The sequence below is a fragment of the Hippopotamus amphibius genome, chromosome 7 (genome assembly GCF_030028045.1).
Source record: "Hippopotamus amphibius kiboko isolate mHipAmp2 chromosome 7, mHipAmp2.hap2, whole genome shotgun sequence".
Lineage (NCBI taxonomy): Eukaryota > Metazoa > Chordata > Mammalia > Artiodactyla > Hippopotamidae > Hippopotamus > Hippopotamus amphibius.
Window position 1 is genome coordinate 103,578,238 of NC_080192.1, and position 20,098 is coordinate 103,598,335.

The following is a 20,098-nucleotide window of genomic DNA, read 5'->3' on the forward strand; positions in this document are numbered from 1 at the left end:
AGGGCAACACTAAACTTTAATTAACTATTATTCATTTGGATACTATATTATTTTTACCGTTAGTTAAAATGATCTCATTTACTTAAGAAACACACACACACACACAAACACCTCCTTCCTTTGAAGCAGACTATATATGAAACATGAACGTTAAACCTCAGAAAGGTGTAGCCTCTCTAGGACTATTTCCTTCTAGGCTTAAGGGGTAGGGGAGCAGACAGAGATTATTTCCAAGGCAGCGCTTCTTAGACTTGACTGTGCATACAAACCACTTGGAGATCTTGTTAAAATGAAATTATGACTTAGTGGGTTTTGGGGCAAGCCTGAGATTCTGCATTTCTAACAAACTCCCAGGTCATGAACAGACCACACTTGAGTAATAACGTTCTAAGTACCTTGCAGTTCAAAATTCGAGGAGGTTATGTTGTTTCTGTTTTTCATCACCACAAATGCAACAGCTTCCTAAGTGGTCTCCTGCCTCCTCTTTTGACCACCACCCACCCTCCAAAACTATCATTATACTCAGGAATCAGACCGGCCTTTCTTTACGGAGAAAAAAAGTCAGAACAAGTCACTCTCACATTTAAAATCCCTCAGTGAGCCTCCCACTGCCTGACTTACCTCCCAGTTCCTTAAACTTGATTCACAGGACTGTGCATCCTCTGGCCTTTGCTTATTATCCGTCTAGAACTCCTCCTACCAACCCTTCCTCACTCGGTACTCTAAGCTCTGGCCACCCTGGCCCTGCCTGAATTCCCCTACCTGGGTCCTTCACCTGGAAGAAGTTTATTTCTCCACTTGCTTCTAGTCATCAGTGAGCTCAGCCAGCATTTCCAGCACAGCTGAACCTCGCTTACTCACATACTTCCTAACCAGAGGACAGCTGCTTACTGAAAAGCAGGCAATCAATAAATGTGTGTTAATAAACAAACAGAACAAAAAAGAAACCCCTCTATTGCCTAAAACAGTTTTGTCATTTTACTTCTGAGGAGTCTTCTTGCTTTAAAATAGCCTAGAGTAGTAGCTGACTACTGAGCTTTTAAATGGCAAGACCTCTGCACCCAGATATAGAAACAACTGCCAGATTTTTAATTAAGCCAATCAAGCAAAGAATATTGAAGTTAGAAAAAGGCTTTACAATGTCCCCATCATCAACTTCCCCCGGTCATTAGTTTTTCATAGCTGGGGCTTCTAAGAGTTGACAGAAACTTGTCAGGCAAAAGGGAGAAAAGGCACTAAGATCTAAAAATGGCTGGGATCTACCTGGTGTATTTTTGAGAACATGCACAAGTATGATTCCAGCAGGAACAAGTGAATGGCTGTGAAGCTCTGGTTCACTGAAAACTTGAAGCTCTGACAGATTACTGACCCTATTTGGCAGTCATGAGGTGGCTGAGGCCCGCAGAGGTTAAATGATTCCTCTAGTTTAGCAGGGTAGATAGAGCTCATTCCTGACTAGCTAAATACCTTGTCCACTACTACACAAGTTTGTTCTGAAACATATTTTTTCCCCAACTCTTCATTCTTCAATACAAAATCAGATACAGTATTTGCTCCTATCTGGGAGCAATTCATGCAGCCTGTTCTTCCCAAACCCTCCCACCCCCAAACTGCAAAGAGAGTCCAAATGATCCAATAAGGGAGCATTTCTCAAACTTAAGTGTGCATCACAGGCACCTGGCAGGCTAATTAAAAACCTAAGACTGGGCCCCACCCTGAAAGTTTCTGATTGAGTAGTCAGAAGCACGGCCTGAGAATTTATATTTCTAGCAAGTTCCCAGGTCATGATGTTGCTGCTGGTCTAGGAACCTCGTTTTAAGAACCACTGCAATAAAGCAGTCCATAATACTAACTTCATTCATTTACTCCTTAACAAATACTTAGTGACTACTATGGGTAAGACAGGTTATAATGGATTTTTGTCTTTTATGCTCCCAGATTTTGTGAAATGTAAGGAAATCTAAGAGGCAGATACTCCAACTGTAACTAAAGGCAGGATGTGAATGTCACAGAACAACCAAGTGCTTAGACTTTAAACCTTAAAGGGAAAGAATCCAAGCAGAGATTGGATCACCTCTCCTTAGAGGAATACTCAGAATTAAGTTGCATCTGAACTGAACTTCAAAAAACAAACAAAAATGATCCTGACACAAGAAATATTTTCCAGGGGGAAGAACCCAGGAGAGCAGGGATTCAAAGGCCCAGAAAATGCAGGGTAGGCTTAGGGAATCATGAGTACTGTGGAGTAAGGAGTAGCAGGAGCTGGAGGTGGGAAGGTGGGCTACAGCCAAATCCCAAGTTTTTGCAGGGAATAGATCGCTTACCAGGATCTGCCTTTAGGGAGGCTGGGGCAGCTGCACTGCGGGGTGGGGGTGGGGGTGTACCTCAGGAAACCATGGAAAGAAGAGGCATGAGAAGAGGTGCAAGCTGACAACACAGTCATCAAAAAAGCTTTCTCAGTAGCCAGGACGTTTAGAGTCCCATTCTTTCACTACCCTAAGAAAAGTGGTATCTTTTCCTCAAAGGGAGTAACTATTTTCCTCCTCTTCTTCCTAACTGGTCTCCAAGAGTCCTTTTAACTGTCACCCCAAACCCTGGACTTGAGCTAAAAGAATCAGTGTTCCCTTGACTGTTGGTGTTCCTAGCCCACCAAAGACCGAGGGTACCACGTGTCCAGAAATCTGAGCAGTTCTGCACTCTTAATTTTCCATGCTGCCAGAAAGTATCTTAGTAATGGGTATCGTGGCTCATACCTAACCTACACTTTGTAGTCCAAAAGGAGAAGATCAAATTTGGAGTCAGCAAACCTGGATCCTGGAGAAGTAGCCTCATACTAGTTGATCTTAATCCAATGATCTGTTCCTTTATAAAAAGTCAGAGAATACCCCATAGGATTATTATTAGTACAAGGAAATGTCCACTTATTTAGAACTTACTAAGTACTGGCTCCCATGCTGGGTACTCTGAAATAATCTCATGTAGTTAATTAAGCAAGATGGTACATATGAAAGTGCTATAAAATATTAATAATAATTAGTAGCAGTAGTAGTACATCACTGAAAAAGGATACTAATTCACAAATCTGTTAGGAACTTCTAAATTTTGAGCTGAAACTCTGGTAAACTGGTGAAAGGATTTTTTTTTTAAATTGATGACTTATCCCACAACGTTATCTGGGCTTAGAAAATCTATAGTATCATAGTACAGCACTGGCAGGTATCCAGACCAAAACCCCTTTTACACTTTCACTAAACGCAGAAATGATCTTTTAAATCTTGGCCACTCCCAAAAAAAACAGGGTTATCATCTGTCACCAATTCTTTTCACTGTCACAATGGGAAATATCTGAAGCCTATAACTTTATATGTAAGAACATAAAGTTTTCTTCATGACAAGCAGGTGTAAACCCAGCAATCTTTCTCCCAAAGGTTTATGAAATTACACAAGACAAATATCTGGGTACCATAACAAACTGGAAAGTTCCTTTTAAACATTTAAGAATGCATTTTCCTCACAATCCTCGGGTATAAAACCAGCAATATTCTTTCCCTAAAAGTTTAGAAATCAAAACCAAAACATGAAGAAATTCAAGGAGGCAACCCTGTGAGAGCATGTAATAAACTTGAGAGTAACACATTCCAATGGTCTCCAACTCTTGTCTCCCTCTATGTCCCAATGAAGACAGAGGTAACTCCACGACTCCTTCTGGACAGTTGGAAAAATTCACTAAGCCAGAACAGCTAAGAGAAAGCACCTTTTCGAGAAACACCAGGTGCTGGATATCAGGGTCACGCTGCAAAGAAGGCAGAAAAAGTTCATTTTGATGCTTTTCAAATAGATTCTGTCTTCATTACAACTTCACTGTTGAAAATGACAGAATCACTGCTCTGACGGGGCAGACAGGAAGAAGAGGGAAGCAGGTTGGGGTTGACATTTCACAAGGTCACTTTGTCTCTTTTTTGGGGGGCAGAAATAAAATAATATTAATATCTAGAAGTCTGGGAGGAGAGAGCTTGAGAACAATGGGCAGCCTTAGCTCAGCAGTGCCTGGGACCTGAAACAAGCTATTTGACTCTCTCTTCTCATCTTTAAAACCTCAGCAGGAGGTGAAATACAGGGGTAAGGGATTAAGAGGTACAAACTGCTATGTATAAAATATGCTACAAGGATATATTGTAAAACACAGGGAATACAGCCAATATTTTATACTAATTATAAATGGAGTAAAACCTTTAAAGTTGTGAATCACTATATTGTACATCAATTAGACTTCAATTGAAAAAAAAAAAACCTCATAGGTGTGCTATGAAGACAAGATGAGATACAGACAAAGCTCCTACTAACACATCTGGTGCATGGTGAGCACTCCATGAAATCTTTTTCCCACCAACCCAATGGAGGAGACAAGGAGACACTTTCTGTAATAATGGAATGTAAGCATAGTCTTAAAAAAAAATTGTAGGAAGTATTTCTATTGGTAAAATGGAAGGGCAGGGCCTCTGAGGCAGAAAGTAGATAATGAAGGCAAAACCCAGGGCTGGGTTTCATGAAGAGCTGCAGGCCTGCCCACCTGGAAGATTTATTTGGTTGGAATGTAAGAGCTGGAATAGGAATTTCGTGGTCTGGGGCCATTTGGGGGAGGGTCCTGAATGCCAGGCTAAGGAGCCTGGAATTTAATTTACGTAAGAGGCAGACCAACAACCTCTGAGTAGAGGAGGAGCGGGAGTACAGTCTGATAAGAAGTGGAGCTGGCTGATGTGAAACTGGAGAAAAGGTATCATCCTGAACTTCTCTGTTACTACAAACACATTTTTTAAAAACATGTGAGGCTGAGTTTTATTGTGTTTCAGCAGTCCTCTCATTTAAAAAACAAAACATTAAAAAAAAAATAAAAATAAATAAAAAACAAAACAACAAATCCAACTGTGTAAGATACACAAACAGATTCTGAGGAAGGTGGTAACTTAATTTTGCAGGTGAAAAAATTTGAAAGAGATGAGTGTGCAGTGGGTATGCCTGTCAGGTGTGTGCCTCTCAGGTGTGTGCTGGGCATCAGTGGTTAATGTTTGAAGCCATCAGAGGTGGAAGGCCCTATCTCTTATGCCAGGAGCATCAGTGTGAAAGACACCATTCTGTACCTCAGCCCCTTAAGTCAGTGAGGTTTTGTTTCTAATCATACTTGTTTACTTACCAATAAATCTTTATTAACTATTTTATCTAAAACACCAGACTCTTTTTAACATAGTATTTCCCTTAGCTAGGATATTAAAACCCATCCCCCCTGAGATTTTTAGGATCCAGTGTGAAAATATTTGAAACCAACAAAAATGCAGAAATATCTCCTCCAAACTCATGGTACTCTTATTAGACTCTCAGGTAATGAATAAGTTCATATAAGAGGCACTGAAAAAAAAATCAATACAGGTTCAGAGGCGCTGTTTGCCGATATTGGATTATAAGTACTAGGAAGGATTAGAAAGGAAAAGGCAGCTTAGCAGGCGTGTACAAAATTAAATCAGCAGACAGAATCTATACCTTATCAAAGATGTGATGATTATAAGAACTACAAATACTAAACAGTAAGTAATAAATACCAGACGGGGTGGTAGGTGTGGATGGGAAGAAGTTTTTATCACAAATATTCCTCAAGTTGCTTAAAATGCAATCAATTCCATTTGTAACTAAGGACGATGCCAACCCTTTGTAATTCTCCTGGCATCTACCATACTTGAGAGTTAATTCACCCTTTCTCAGTTCCTCAACACGGTGGTTTTCTGTTATAGAAATACCAACACTAAACTTGTGCAACTTCTAAACCACGATATTTAGAAATAAGAAAGTTATCTGGAACTAAGGGGACAAATGTCATTTAAAAAAATCACACAAAATGAGGAGCTCACTCCTTTTGAAGGAATTTTCTTGGTAAACATTTATGAGGTAAAATATCAAAGGCACACAGTGATTATTTTTATTTAAATTTCACTTTTCCAGAAAGGACAGTTTAAGACATTTCCTGTGTGTAAGCTCCACCCTCCTCAGTGAGCAGTTTTACAACCGTCCTCAAACCTTTCAGAATAACAGCCTTTTGTTATGGGTGGGCCTGTGGGCATACTCCTCCCCACACCTTCTTATATTTTCTCCGTGGTTTTCATTTCTTCTGAGACCAGAGGAGGAGGCCGACTGGACTTTAGTAATAGGTTTTCAGATAGAGGATCCTCCGCGGTGCTTTCTCCCTGGCAGTATGACACAATGAAGTGGGGAGCCTGGGTCATTTGAAGAAGAGGTGCATCCTGAACTCTCAGAACCTCAAACCTCAAACTGTGGGCCTCTCACCATACACCAAGAAGATAACGGACACACCCCACTCCTCTACTTACCACTGCAAGTTACCCCCCACCAGCTCTGGCCCCTCCTAAGTTTTCCAAAAAAGCAAATTCTACCTTGGAAGAGCTCAAGAGGAATGAAGCAAAGGCACACAACCATTTCCTAGGGAAAATGGAGCTTCCTCTTCGCTAACTGCCTGAGGAATGCAACACAGCCTAGCAAATGTCTAAAATCACGTCCTGTTCTGCCTCTTGTTTTCCAGAAAAGTGTCATTACTGTCAACTATTTCACAAGACAAATAAACCTGTGAATGAAATATATCCTCCCCTCTCTTCCCAGTGAAAACATTCTAAGACTGAGCTGCTTCCTTCCTTCCTCCTCCTCACAGGAACCGCATTTGTGGCACCAAGAAGAGTTAAAATAAGAAACACACACAGTCTGCAAAGGCTACTTTTTCACAGCACTAGAGCCATTCCCAGCCTATTACCAATTCCAGGGGCTTCCTAACGGAAGTAGTTCTGTTTTCAGTTATAAATCCTTTCTCATGTATAAACTCTGAGATACCGCCAGCCAGGCCTGCTGGCTGGGCAGGGACAGCCAAGGGGGCTGCAGGGTCCACTTCGGCCACAGGCTGCAGGCCCATCACCCCACACACTGCTCTCCATAAAAATATGTAAATATTAGGTTCATTCACTTGTTTGAGATTAATATAGACTCCAAGAAACCTGTAATTGATCCAACTAATCCAACCCAATAGCACTGGAATGACAATAACTGGTTTTCATTATAAATTACACAGCTCACTAAATTGATGGGAAGGCTCTATCCCAACACAATACATCAAAAGAGTTAAAATTAAGCTTCAGAATCAAAACTGTAATTTACCCAAGGCTTAGGAACAAAAAGACCACTCCCTCCTTGCCTTGGCTATTGTTCTACAGGGTGTCCAGCAGTGCACTTTACACCTTTAGGCTTCCCAGAGGTAAAAGGCTGGGGGCTGGGAGGCGGAGTGGACCAGGAGTCAAATACCTGCATACTAATAGGGATATTAGCATTGATCTACTGAAATGCAAAGGCAGCTAGAAAGAGAAAATGTGTGTGCAGTGGGCAGCGGATACCTGACAACCGAGAGAGCCCAAGGGAAAGTGGAGAGAGAGAGAGAGAGAGAGAGACTCCAAATGGTGGCTTTTCTGGAGTAAAGGGTCAGCAACTGTCTCCTTTAAGTAGTGAATGAGGTGCTCGCAGCCAACCAGAGGCTTTGGGGCCGGGCCTGCGGCCGCCGGTCTTCATTAGCGTCACGTACCATATGGCACAAATAAAACCCTCAGAACCCCTGGAGGCAAGGCCCCAGGGCAGGCCCGGCCTTTGAGACGGGAGCTTACCTTGCAGCTGCTTGAATCTCCCTTCCAGCTGGTTGTAGTTGTAAGGCACCTGCCCCGTGTAAGCCGGCGACAGCGGCCCGGAGACGCTAGACGTCCTCTGCAATTCCATTATGCCCGGCGTAACGCCCCGGCGGGCTGCACGGTGGAAACCCCGCTCCGGCCCCCTCCTACCCCCATCCAACACGCAGCAGCTTCCGCGACGCTTGGCTCCCGGCCCCGACTGAGAGGGCTGGACCTTAGGCAAGCCCCATCCCGGTGTGAAAGTCCACAGGGGCAGCAGCAGGAGCGTCCACCTCAGCCCGGCCACTCACGCATCTAATTCCTGGCGGCTCTCCTTGTGTGGCCCTTGGCTCTAAGCTTGAGATAAATTACCGAGGAGGGGCGGCAGGACGGAGGGAGGGAGGCGCAAGTACTACTAACAATGTTTTTAAAAATATGGCCAACCCTGAGCACGCCTCGGTCGCCGAGCCCGGGAGCTGGCGGGCGCAGCGCGCACACCTCCTCCCGGCTGCCCGCGGCGGCCGCCGGTTTGTAATTGAATCAGGAGCCACTCGCCGCGCGCCGGGCGGTGATGTCACCTGATTAGCATAACAGCATTGTAGAGGAAACGCAGGCTGTACCACGAGGGGCGCGGGGGAGGCCGGCCGGCCGCGGCCCCCCGCCCACCCGCCCACCCAGCCACCCACCGGCCGCCTCGGAGCCGCCGACCCCCGGGCCGGGCCCGGGACGCGCCTGCTGCGGTGGTACCGTCCCACACAAAGCTGCTGGAATTACAATCTTTTGTTGAGAGCCTCACGTAACGGAAAAGTCTCCGATTACTATCCCATGAAAAGGAGGCGGCCCGGGAGGGTCAGGAGCCCCGCCGGTCCCCGGCCCCGGCGGCTCCTCCGCTCTGCGGCGTCTGCGGAGGCCACGCGGGCCGCGCACCTGGGCGCTCGGCGTCCTCGCCGCGCGGGCGCCCACCACGCGGCGGCGGCGGCCCGGCAGGGCCAGCGGGGGGAAAGTAAACACAGAGTCCCTCCGGACACTGGGCAGGGCCACGGCGAGGGGGCGCGGGGGGCGGGGAGCCTGTAAGTTCGGGCTCAAGGAAGCGCCTTCTCCACAGACTTCCGCTGCCAGCGCGAGATGTTAAGCGGCGGTTTCCTGGGATAACGCCGGCCCTGTGACAGGAACGCACTGCAAGATTTATGGGAGCACCGCCTTGCAAGGCCTTGTGGGAGAAAGGTACGCAGGTAAACACCTCCGGGATTCTGCGAACCAGGGAGGAGATAAAAGAAATCACCCTCAAATCCTGCCGTGATTTGTAAAAACAAGGCCTTTACACGTTTGAGTTCTTCAAGAATGTAAAACTCCTCCCTAGCTTCTGCCACCAATGTCAACCCAAACCAAAATCCTCTACACAGAAAATAACAGTGATCAAAATGTGTTCTTGGGAGCCGTCCCCACTCACCCACCCATCCCCTTTCTCAGTAACTACAGGCAGACAACACATTACAAATTTAGCGCTTCAAGCCTGGAGCCTTGCAGCCATACTCACTGAAGAAGGTAATTTCACTCCTAAGGGATTCCAATCTGCACGCAAGAGGTGGGCCTCCGCCACAGGTTCACTTCAGTCCCCAGGGCACTTATAATTCAAGCAACTGCATCCTGTTCAGGGCTAAAGTTAAAACAAACCCAGAGTCTAGCTATCTGCTCAGCTCAGATCCACCCCTACTCCTTACATCCACACTGCTGGGTTTTTATCACATCCAGTGTCAACCTTCAGCTTTCTAAAGCCAGGCCCAGGATTCGAAGATATTTCTCATCATCCAAGATGCAGAGCATTTTCTAAAGCCCCTCTACCGCAATCCAAAACACTGACAGCAAGGTGGCAAAATGCAGGGTCTTGGAAGAAGCACTTGACTAGGATTCCCAAGACCTGAGTTTCTACTCCTGGCCAGGCCTCTTAATCACTTATGACCTTAGAAGAAACCCTGGATTCTTTCTAAACCTCCACTGTCAGACAGGGATAATTAATGCCTACCTCCAAGATGACTGAGGGGATGATGTGAAAATGCCCTAAAAATGATCATACTATTCAAAATTAGGAGTACGTTTTACAAAATGCACCTCTTCTTGACTTTCCCCCCACATATCACATCAAGGCTACAAAGAGCAGAATGAAGAATTATCCTCACTTGAGATCGTTTTTAACAGGCCCCTCTTCACTATTAAATATATGGGTGATGTGGTAAGTCTCTAAGTGTCCAGCTATGAGCACAGAAAATGAGACTGCAAAGTGCTTGCCAATTTACAACATGCTTTTAAGCTTTAAGCCAACTTAGTGAACGGAGTATGAGTCACCACTCTTGGGCTCCCTTTCAGTTCCCTCTGGTATAGGGAAGTAGGTAAAATAAGCTTTCTAATTAGCCAGGTTGCATGCGATGTGATGGAGGGAGAGGCTGGGACTAGTGTAGCCACACCGGATCCTAAAGAGCAGACTTAGAACAAGCCAGGTGAAGTGGACACATGTAAATATTAGAAAGAAAGGTTTTGAGGCTAGGAAAGGGTTTAATAACCCCACAGGGGCAGGAGGTGAGATGTGGGAATGCTCTGGTGTGACGGGGTCAGGGAAGAAAAGGACCCAACCCTAATGGCTCCGTGACCACCTCCACCTCAGCAGTGGGGAGGAGGCAAAGGAAGGCCAGAGGCACTCATTCTTTATTCCATGAAGTACTTCCTGGACACCAAGTGTATGCAAGGCACGTTGCCTGGTGTTTTGGAGGAGTCAAAGATAACTGGGAGAGTTGGTGGCCAAAGGAGACGGGACAGATACGCCAATAGTCCAAAACCAGGAGAACAGAGTGAGAGGCAGGTAGGGGAGCTACAAAAGTTCAGTGGACAAGGAGGTCACATCTGCATAGGAAGAGAGGGAAGAACAACTCCAAGAAGGACTGGCATCTGACCAGACCTTGAAGCACAGGTAGACTGTCAACAGGCTGGGAAGAAAGGGAAGCCCCTCTCCTACTTGGGGGAAAGCAGCCCAAGTAAAGGCACCAAGGGGACTGCTGGGGAATAGCACCAGCAGCTGCTACGGTTTGACTAAAGCATAAGGAACTAGGGTCAGGCAGGAGGGAAGTCAAGAGGCAGGCTTGGAACCACTGGAGATTTTTGAGCCAGAGGAGGACGGGGTCAGGGTTGGGCTCCAGGGGTGATTAATCTGGCGGTGGTAGGTTAGAAAGGGGAGAGACATTAAAGGCAGTAGGGTCACTTAGGTGGTCACTGCAGTTGTCCAGGTCAAAGGGCTAGTCAGGGTGTGGCAATAGGAGCAGAAAGGAACGGGCTGATGCAAGAGTTAATCCATAGGACTTTGGTAACCAGTCCTGTGGGACTTCAAAGTCTTTGGGAGGGTCAAAGGCCAGGGCTGAACTTCAGACTCTGGGGGTTTTCGAGCTGGCTGTGGGGTGCAGGGGGGAAAGGAACATTTCCTTCCAGACAGGCTACAACTCCACAGGGTGACATGTCCAGAAACGGTCAGGGACGTGGAAACAGAGCTCAAGGCCGAAGGTACAGCCCGTGCACGGACTGAGAGTTGAGACGGCAGTGGGCTAAAGTCTGGGAAGGGACATAAGAGGCAAGAAGCCAAGCAGAGAGCCCTGAGGAAGGCCAGCATCTGGGAGGAAGGATAAGCCACAGCGGAGATACCAAGGGGTTCACAGAATGAAAGTCCAACAGAGGGGAGAGAGACTCAAGCAGGAGAGGTGGTGGGAGGATGGCAGCATGTGCTGCAGAAAGAACAAGGAACAGAGAACAGGTGATCCAGTGTGTGAATTAGGAGGTGACGGGGATGACACAGGATGAGGCGAGGTCACAGGGAGGTGGAGAATGAGGAGAAAGGGGAAGATGGAGGACAAGAAGGTAGAGGTAGGGAAGGGAGCTACGGGACCAGGCAAGGGTTCTGGGTGGTCAGGCTGGCACGTCCTCCGTGCACGGGCTTCAGCCCCGAGTTGGCACAGGCAGGAAAAGCCGGTGGGAAAAGGCTCACAGGTGTGGGTGGAATAGGCCGCCTCACCCAAGAGGAGGCCCGCTTATCTTCAGAGGCAGCAGGGCAAGGACGGAGACATTCTGAGAGGGAAAGCAGGACTTTCAAGGAGCTTGCTCAGCTCTGACTTAAAGCAAGAGGCCAGGGGTCCTAGTCACAGTTTTGTTTATAGTGATCTGGGAAAAAGAATCCTGAAGACACCTGTGGCAGAAACAGGCAGCACGTGAATGGGAACGTTAACGGCGGGAGGGGTTTTCAGAACGCTCAACAGTCCAGCTTCCCGCAGAAACAGACCCTGACACGTTGGCCGATCCCCTCAATTGTTTCTAATCTGAAAAATTACTGTCCCTCCCCCACGCCAAGGATATCAATACATGTGGCCAACCCTGATGAGAGGTTGTGCCTGCCTTCAAGCTGCATCAAGACTCCAAGGCGTGGGAATGCCCCGGAGGTCCAGTGGTTAGGACTTGGCACGTTCACTGACAAGGGCTCGGGTTCAATCCCTGGTCAGGGAACTAAGATCCCACAGGCCGCATCGCACAGCCAAAAAAGGGGAGGGGAGGGGAGGGGAGGGGGGAGGGGAGGGGAGGGAAGGGGAGGGGAGGGGGGGAGGGGAGGGGAGGGAAGGAAAGATTCCAAGGCATAATGAAAGACGGTGGCCAAGACTGACTGGTCAAGTCAGCTATGGGATTGAAGCAACTGAAGCCCAAGTAACATGAATCTACTGTCCTTGTGATACCAGAAAGGAAAAGCCAAGTCACCATGGTTATCTGCGGCCAACACAAATCAGAAGTGCTGTGGTGTGGTGGAAAGATTCAAGGCCACAGTCAGGTACTCAGGCTCACCCCAACTCCTGAGGGCCACCAAGGAGCTAAGTAATTGCATAGGTGCCTTACCTCCCTGGGCCTTGCAATCCTCACCCACAAATCAAACAGGTTGGAACTGATGGTCATAAGAAATCCTTCTGGTTCTAAATGTACGAGTGATTTGGGTTCAATCTCCACATAAACTGAATGGTCATAATCACAGCAACATCACGTTATCACAGCACCCTGTAGCTTTCACAAACATTTTCTCAAGTGAGGTAGGGCTTGTATCCATTTTACAGACAAGGCAACTGAGGTTCAGAGAGATACAGTGCCATGCCCAGGGCCCCACAGGTGCTGAGGCGGAGCCACACCTGGACGGCAGACATTCCAGTCTAGCACTGTTTCTCCTATGTACTCAGAGCATATATAATATCAGCTTACTAATGGTGTCTATGCTTTTCAGAAAAACCCTAAGACTTGATAAATGGTATCAAGGTAAACCTAAAACCCAAGCAAGCCTCCACACGAACGCAGACAACACTTAGTTTGGGTCAGGATCAGGCACATTCTCTGCTGGTTCACACAGAAGTTGCTACTTGGAGGGTTCTTTTGTTGTGAATGGGTTTTGTTTGGTCTTGTTTTATTCCTTTTCTCATACTTGGTGCACCTATAACTAAGATTCTGTATGATTTAGCATGTAGCATATGAAGGGGAACACTAAGGGGGTGAGATTAAACCTCTGTTTGTTCCAAGAGGCTTTACATAGTGTGGGAGGTCAAGGGAAAAAAAAAAGAAATGCTTTTCCTGAATTATAGCAAGCTTGAAAGGGTAAACCATGGGGTGTTCATTTCCTGAACATCTAAACATTAGCAAGATTGAAACACACAGAGGATGGCCAAAATGCCAAGATGTGATGGGATTTGTACACACTCGAATGAAAAGCTAACCCAAAGGGCTGGGAAAGAAGTGGTAGGAACAGGAAGCAACAGAAAACAGTTTCACATACAAACTGTTTTGCCAAATTCTCTGCCACTTTCTACTGCTGTTTCCAGATCTGCCTTTCGTGTTCACGGCTGTCAAATCCCTTGACAGTTGGACGACCGCAGCCAGTTTCTCCTGAGCATTTCTTTACAGGAAACCAAAATATTACTACTAAAATTATCCCCTTCCACCCGTGTGGCCAGATACAGTGGGCTCCAAATCACGCTGCTGCGTACATGCTCCACGCAGCTGGAGCTAATATTATCCTTCTGTCTCATCTTCCCAACTCTCCTTCTGTCTTAACTCTCTGGCCCACCCACTCCCTCCTGCCCACCTCCCCCAGTCCTGAACCTTAATAGTGATCATTCTCCCTCTACTTCCACCATATAATGCCTGGGGAGCCTCCCACCCAATAACTACCTAGTTACCCCTGGCCTTACTCCCCAAAGCCTGCTTTAAGATGCATCTTCTCTTAGAACCCGTCCCTTTTTCTATGAAAATGGCCTCATTTACCAGAAAACTCAACCAACCCACCCAGCATACAACCATGAAATCCAGCCAAAACCAGAAAACAAGAAATTACCAGAAACCTCCTTTTCCCACCCCAAAGAACAACTTTCACAGAGTCCCACTGGCAGACACATCTGTGACACTGGCATTTCTGCGCCACTGCTCCCTGCCTGCCAACCTCTCCAGAATGTCTCCGTTCTCAGCGCCCACAGCCTGGGCTTCTGGAAGCAGTCAGCAGCACTTCTCCCCTCACAATCCACAGGACTCCTAGATGAGGGCTGAGACCACCCCCATACTCATCCCGAGAGCACCGCCCACAGAGTGGTTGGCTCAGGGTTTGGAAATGCAAAGCTAGAGGAGGAAAGGTGGTTAAACAGACTCCGAATCTAGGAAGCTGGCTCTGCCACTTTCTAACTTTGTGATTCTCTGAGCCTGAAAAGCTGGCACAATAATGAGACCAACCTCAAAGAGTTCTTCTATAATTGAATTAAATGTTTAGAAAGATCTTAGCGCCGTCGTGCAGCTATGATCACTAGTCTTTAAACTTCTCACAGAGGAAATCTCAAAAACTAATTCTGCCCCACCTCTTTACCAAGGAGGCTACAGCTGGAGGATGCTGTAGGTTCCACATGGAATCACTGGGAACCCCTTTGGGTTGAGGACAAGGACAGTTTGGGATAGCAGGACCAGTCCTCTACCTGGGAAGTACTCACAAACCCCATTCCCTCTAACTCACCCCATTATGCACTGGGAAAGGCATATTCAAAAATCATATATTAGAGTCATAAAATATCTCAGAGATAGCAAGAACACAATACTCACTATGAAACAAGTCATAAAAGGCCTATGTTTTAGAAAGGCCAATGTTAGTTTGAGGTGGGGCAATCAGATTTGCTCCTTCAGGACTCAGTAACTAGAACAAAGATTAAAGGGAGGGCTAAAGGTATTTTCCATCCACAACAATAGACATCTCTGTGCCTTGGAAGATATATGGATGGATGGATGGATGGATGGATGGATGGATAGAGGAATCTCTCTCTGTACACACATACACACATATACACTCTGTCTCTCTCTCTCACCCCTCCCACAAACATCTAGTTATATGCGCTAAAATACCAGGACAATCTAATTTTTATTCATATCCTTTTCCTGTTTCTTGTTCAACTGGTCACAGTAGAGCTGAACACAAAGAACTGACATCTCTGCTGAGAAGGAGAAAAAAATGGCAAGTTACACTCAGTAACAAGCACCCAAGGTCCCAGGGAAGGAAGGAATGCAGTTTATTGAATCTTCTACCCCAGCCAAACCTTATCCTGCATTTTATCTCATCTGTTATCTGCACATGCAAAGCTTGCCCCGTACAGGCAAAAGAATGCCCGGGTCCAGAGGCCCCACCTTTGGCAAACAGGTGTTGCTATGCCTGTGAATATATAACAGCAGCCACAGCCAAGACTGGGCTCCTCTGCACAGGTAGAACAGTTCAAAGGAAAGAACATCTGAGGAATGCAGCTCGGGCCAGGCCTGCTCTTGCCCAGGATTTTTGGTTCTGCTCCCCACCTCCAACTTGGAGGGAAAAGGCTGTCACACACAGGTGTTCAGAGCCATCAGACCAGAGTTTTACAAAGGGGCAGATGGGACAGTGACAAGATGCTATTTCCTGGTAGCACAGCTCATGGTAAAGAAATGGGAGAAGAGGAAATACAATCTATTCTTTGTGAAAACAGGCCTTTGGATCCTGCCTACAGGTATTCACACCCAGGTTATCTTTTCCAGGAGCTTAACACAGACCGGCTGTAATGAGAAAAGGTGAGAAGAGCAGGTTGAACAGGCACCTAGAGAGAAAAGGAAGAAAAGGAAGGGAGTGGGGGGATGCAAACCTCATTATCAAGACACAGGCCTTGCCCCTCTTGGCCTGCAGAGAGCAAAAGTCAACCCATCCAACAAGTTCTCAGCCCCACCATGGGCTCAGTTCAGGCCATCGGAGGGACCCACAGTGATTTAAGTGATTTATTCTCTGCAGGCACTTTCAGCCTAGCAGAGGAAACAGGACACACACACAGAGGCATGTACACACCAATGCTAAGACGTGGTCACGTACGACAAGTGAGGTTAGAGTGAGTACCACTCTGAACGGATCAACAACAGCACTTTTCTCCTCGGCTAACAGAGCAGAGGGGGATCCTGCCACCTGAGCACTCCCTGTTGCCCCACCATCCTATCTGCAACTTTAACGTGGCTTCTTACTAAATCCCTGCCAACACGTGCCATACTAACGTGAGTGTGTCGGTCACTGCGTTTATTAACTGGGGGTGGGGGGCATGATTTCTCACTCTGAAAAACAGGCCCCAATTACCCAGCTGCAAGGCCAGGGAACAGCGCATGCAGCCCTGGCATGTTAAAGCGTGAAATATTTTAAGGGTGCAGTCATTTCTTCATCCTCGGCACCTGAGCCTCCAACGATCCCTCAATGAGATAGCACAGCCTCCTTCCCACAGGGCTTGGCCAGGCAGCCACTCGCTGGGCACAGGCCCTGAATAATTCATGGTCAGCCCGGTCACTCAGGAGCGCCAAGGCCCACCAGCTGCCATTAACTGGGAGGCAGGCTCCAAGCTTACAATGAAAGAATGAAATGCTATCAACTACCTCAGAGACCTTCTTTATAGAATCTGACAGTCCTTCCCTGTTTTTTCCCCACTTGAAACCAGGTACTTTCCCACCAGATCAAAGCGTAACTGACTTTTCCTCTAAGGGGGACAGGTCCCAAGCACAGATGGGGAGAGAAGAAAGGGATATCCTCAAGTGAACCCTTGGTCAGGATGTCATTCCCCCGCCTCAGCAAGCCGAGATGACACGGTGAAGGGCCAGACACTGTGCCTGATGCCAGGCAGATGCTCAGTAACTGTCAGTCCTCGCCCCTTCCTCCTACCTGTCTCTCTGCTCCAGCCAAACTGATTGCCACCACCTGTCTCGGGCTTTCCCATCGCCACGCCTCTACTCCTGGCTCTCCCCTCTCCTCTCCCTCTCGGTCTAAAGCCCACCCATCCTTCAAGCCCAACTCACGACTTCCCTCCTCCAGGAAGGCTTCCCAGACTATCCCAGCTGGAATGATTGCTCCTTTTCAGAAACCCTATACATGTACTGTCAGCCCCCCTCGTCTGGCACCTTTTGTGTGCTGCCTTAGAGCACTGCTTATCTCTTCCTGGGCACCAGTCTTATCTACCTAATTAAAAAAATGGAGAGTACACCAGGTACAGACTCAAGAGACGTGAAAAGTGGACTCCAGCCTCGGCTTCTGACACGGACTGGCCTTGATGACCTGGAGCCAGGCCCTTGGCTTCTCACAGTGCTCTCCCTAAAAACCAAGAGATCTGAAATAGAAAATCTCCGGGGTCCTCTGGATATAATGTTGTTGCAAATACATCGTGATCTCTTTTAGGGCAGATGCGAAGTCTTATATAACCTTCACCCCACACCTAGCCCAGTTTCCTCTAAGAAACAACTGTTCAAAAGTGACTTAGCCACTTCAGAAGCCTGAACGCTGAACAGAAGCCTGAACAGAGCAAGGGCCCGTTCCACCTTATGTAAGAGCCCCCATCCATACCTTAATCCTTCACGAGAAGATGAGAGCTAGAACGCCAAACGGGTGTCAAGAAGGTCCTTTTCAAAATTCACCCACCTGAGCCAACCATCTTGTTTACAGAGAAGGTAAACGCGGCACAGAGCAGCGTGCCCAGAGACACAGCATAAGTTACTGCACACCAGCAAGCAGGCCTTCTGAATTCCTATCTCTTTCATTTCCAGGGAAAACCTGAAGGTACCAGGGACTGAGGACAAAGGCAGTGGCGTGCATTTCTCGTGCCTTTCAGTCAGTGAAGCGGGCTCAGAGCTGGAAATTAGAGAAAGCGCATCCTTAACCCCTCTCCCACCTCCCTTCCAGCATCCAACACCAAGCTGGGGCTGACAGGCTTGTACTAAGTGGCAGGTGACCCATATCCTTCCGTGTTCTCTGACGTCCAACTTGTACCAGCTGATAGACAAGGAGGCCCCGGATGTGGTACTGGGCCCTTTCATCTCACCCTCCCAGCCCAGCAAAGACCCAAACACACAGTCAGCCCCAAACAAACTGAATTCCAAGGTCTGTTGTTCAAAGACCCCCTCCTTCTCTCGGTTTTCTTCACTGGACTTTTCTCTATTATTTTTATGATATTCAGAGGGAAGAGTTTACTCAGGGGGCATTTTAAAAAACACATCTGATGAACGGATTTATTCATTATAACTAGCACTTTAACGACAGGTAAAGAATGAAGTGAGAGGAGAGACAACTCTTTCCCAGAACTTGCCATGCTCATCTATAACCACCTCTCCACTCACCTTTTTATTACCATTTCTATCACCCCTTTAAATTACCATCAACCAGGAAAAACCGTGAACTGCGGCCATGATGGTACCTTTTTTCCACTACACCTTATCTTAATAACAATAAAACTTTCAGTAAAGGATGCAGAGAAACTGGAACCCTCGTGCACCATTGGTGGGAATATAAAATGGTGAAGCTGCTGTGAAAAACAGTATGACGGTTTCTCAAAGAATTAAAAATAGAATTACATATGATACAGCAATCCCAATTCTGGGCTTATCCAAAAGAACTGAAAGCAGAATCTCAAAGAGAGATCTGCACACTCATGTCCATTGCAGCATTATTCACAAGAGCCAAGAGATGGAAGTAATCCACAAGTCTACGAATGAACAAGTGGATAAAGACAACGCGGTACATACATACAATGGGATACTATTCAGCCTTAAAAGAGAAGGAAATCCTGTCACATCCTTCAAGATGGATGAACCTTGAGGACATTACGCTAAGTCATTATGAAGTAAGCCAGTCATAAAATGACGGGCACTGTAAGATTCCACTTACATGAGGTATCTAGAGCAGTCAAACTCAAGGAAACAGAAAGCAGAATGGAGGTTGCCAGGAGCTGGGGGAGGGGGAACTGGGGAGTTGTTGTTTAATGGGTATTGAGTTTCAGTTTTGCAAGATGAAAAAGTTCTAGAGATTGCTACATAACAATGTCAATATAGTTAACACTATCGAACTGCACACTTAAAAAAATGGTTAACATGGTAAATTTTATGTTATGTGTTTTTTACCACAATTAAAAACAAAGTTAAATGAAATTAAAAAGCTTTGGTACAGACGAAGGGGGAATCCATTACTGGGCATGGAAAGAAAACCAGATCTAAGGCCATGTTACGTGTCTGTGACTGTAAGCTCGAACAAAACGTTCTCAAATGCTATCAACCAGCACACTGATCCCTCCAAGCCCTCTCTTCAACACTTAAGAAAAAACCAAAACTGTATTGGAATCCTGCCAACTCTCATTTTTTACAGCAAAATTCCCAATAAATTACTTATTGACTCCAAATTGCCTCCAAGCCCATGTCTGTGTACACAGTGCTGCAGAGTAACTTCCATTTACCGCCGTTACCCCTCGGGTCAGGCCTCCTTATCTCCACAAGTCCAACCTTCATGAAATTGTTCAGAAACTATTCTTTCAGTCAGCCTCTTTGAGATGGAATCCCCAAAACACAAATTTGTAGTAGCAGTTTTTGGTCATTTCGGAAGAGTCAGTAGCAACACATCATAGTTAAGTAGGCATGCACACACCTGCACAACCTGGGTGTGGGTGTGCTGTGTGTGTCCACGGGCAGAGGCCCACATGTGCACAGGATCACCCTGGCAGGTATTAAACAGACGAGGTTTCCATATCCCTAAGTGACACTCCATCATAACTCTCCTGAAATACTCCTACTTACTGATATCCTGTTAATGTGGGCACGAAAATAGTTTTCTGTTAAGAATAATTTTAATGTAATAAGGGCTCATGAAGCAACATATCACGGTTCTTACTGATCAAAGTGTCCTTCTCTCCTGCCTATGTAAGATTACTGGAAGGGCAAATGGCAAAAATCATTACACAGGAGAAGGGCCTGTAATTTGAAGTGATTATAATCAAAGTCTTGTTAACACCCTACAAGAGCCTGCATTTCTGACTCATCAAACATAA

At 46.6% G+C, this 20,098-nt stretch overlaps 1 protein-coding gene across 3 annotated transcripts in view; it reads right to left on the minus strand.

Moving 5' to 3' along the window:
- The window catches only part of SPTBN1 (spectrin beta, non-erythrocytic 1), a 187,141-nt gene that overhangs the window by 92,552 nt on the left and 74,491 nt on the right, over positions 1-20,098 (minus strand). The window contains exon 1 of one of the 3 annotated variants that reach the window (XM_057740543.1): positions 7,707-8,335. The exons of the other annotated variants lie outside the window; for them this stretch is intronic. Within the exon in view, the coding sequence (XP_057596526.1) occupies positions 7,707-7,815 (109 nt within the window). The 5' untranslated portion in view covers positions 7,816-8,335. Of the gene's footprint in view, positions 1-7,706; positions 8,336-20,098 lie in introns of those variants that run through there. 3 annotated transcript variants of the gene reach the window in all.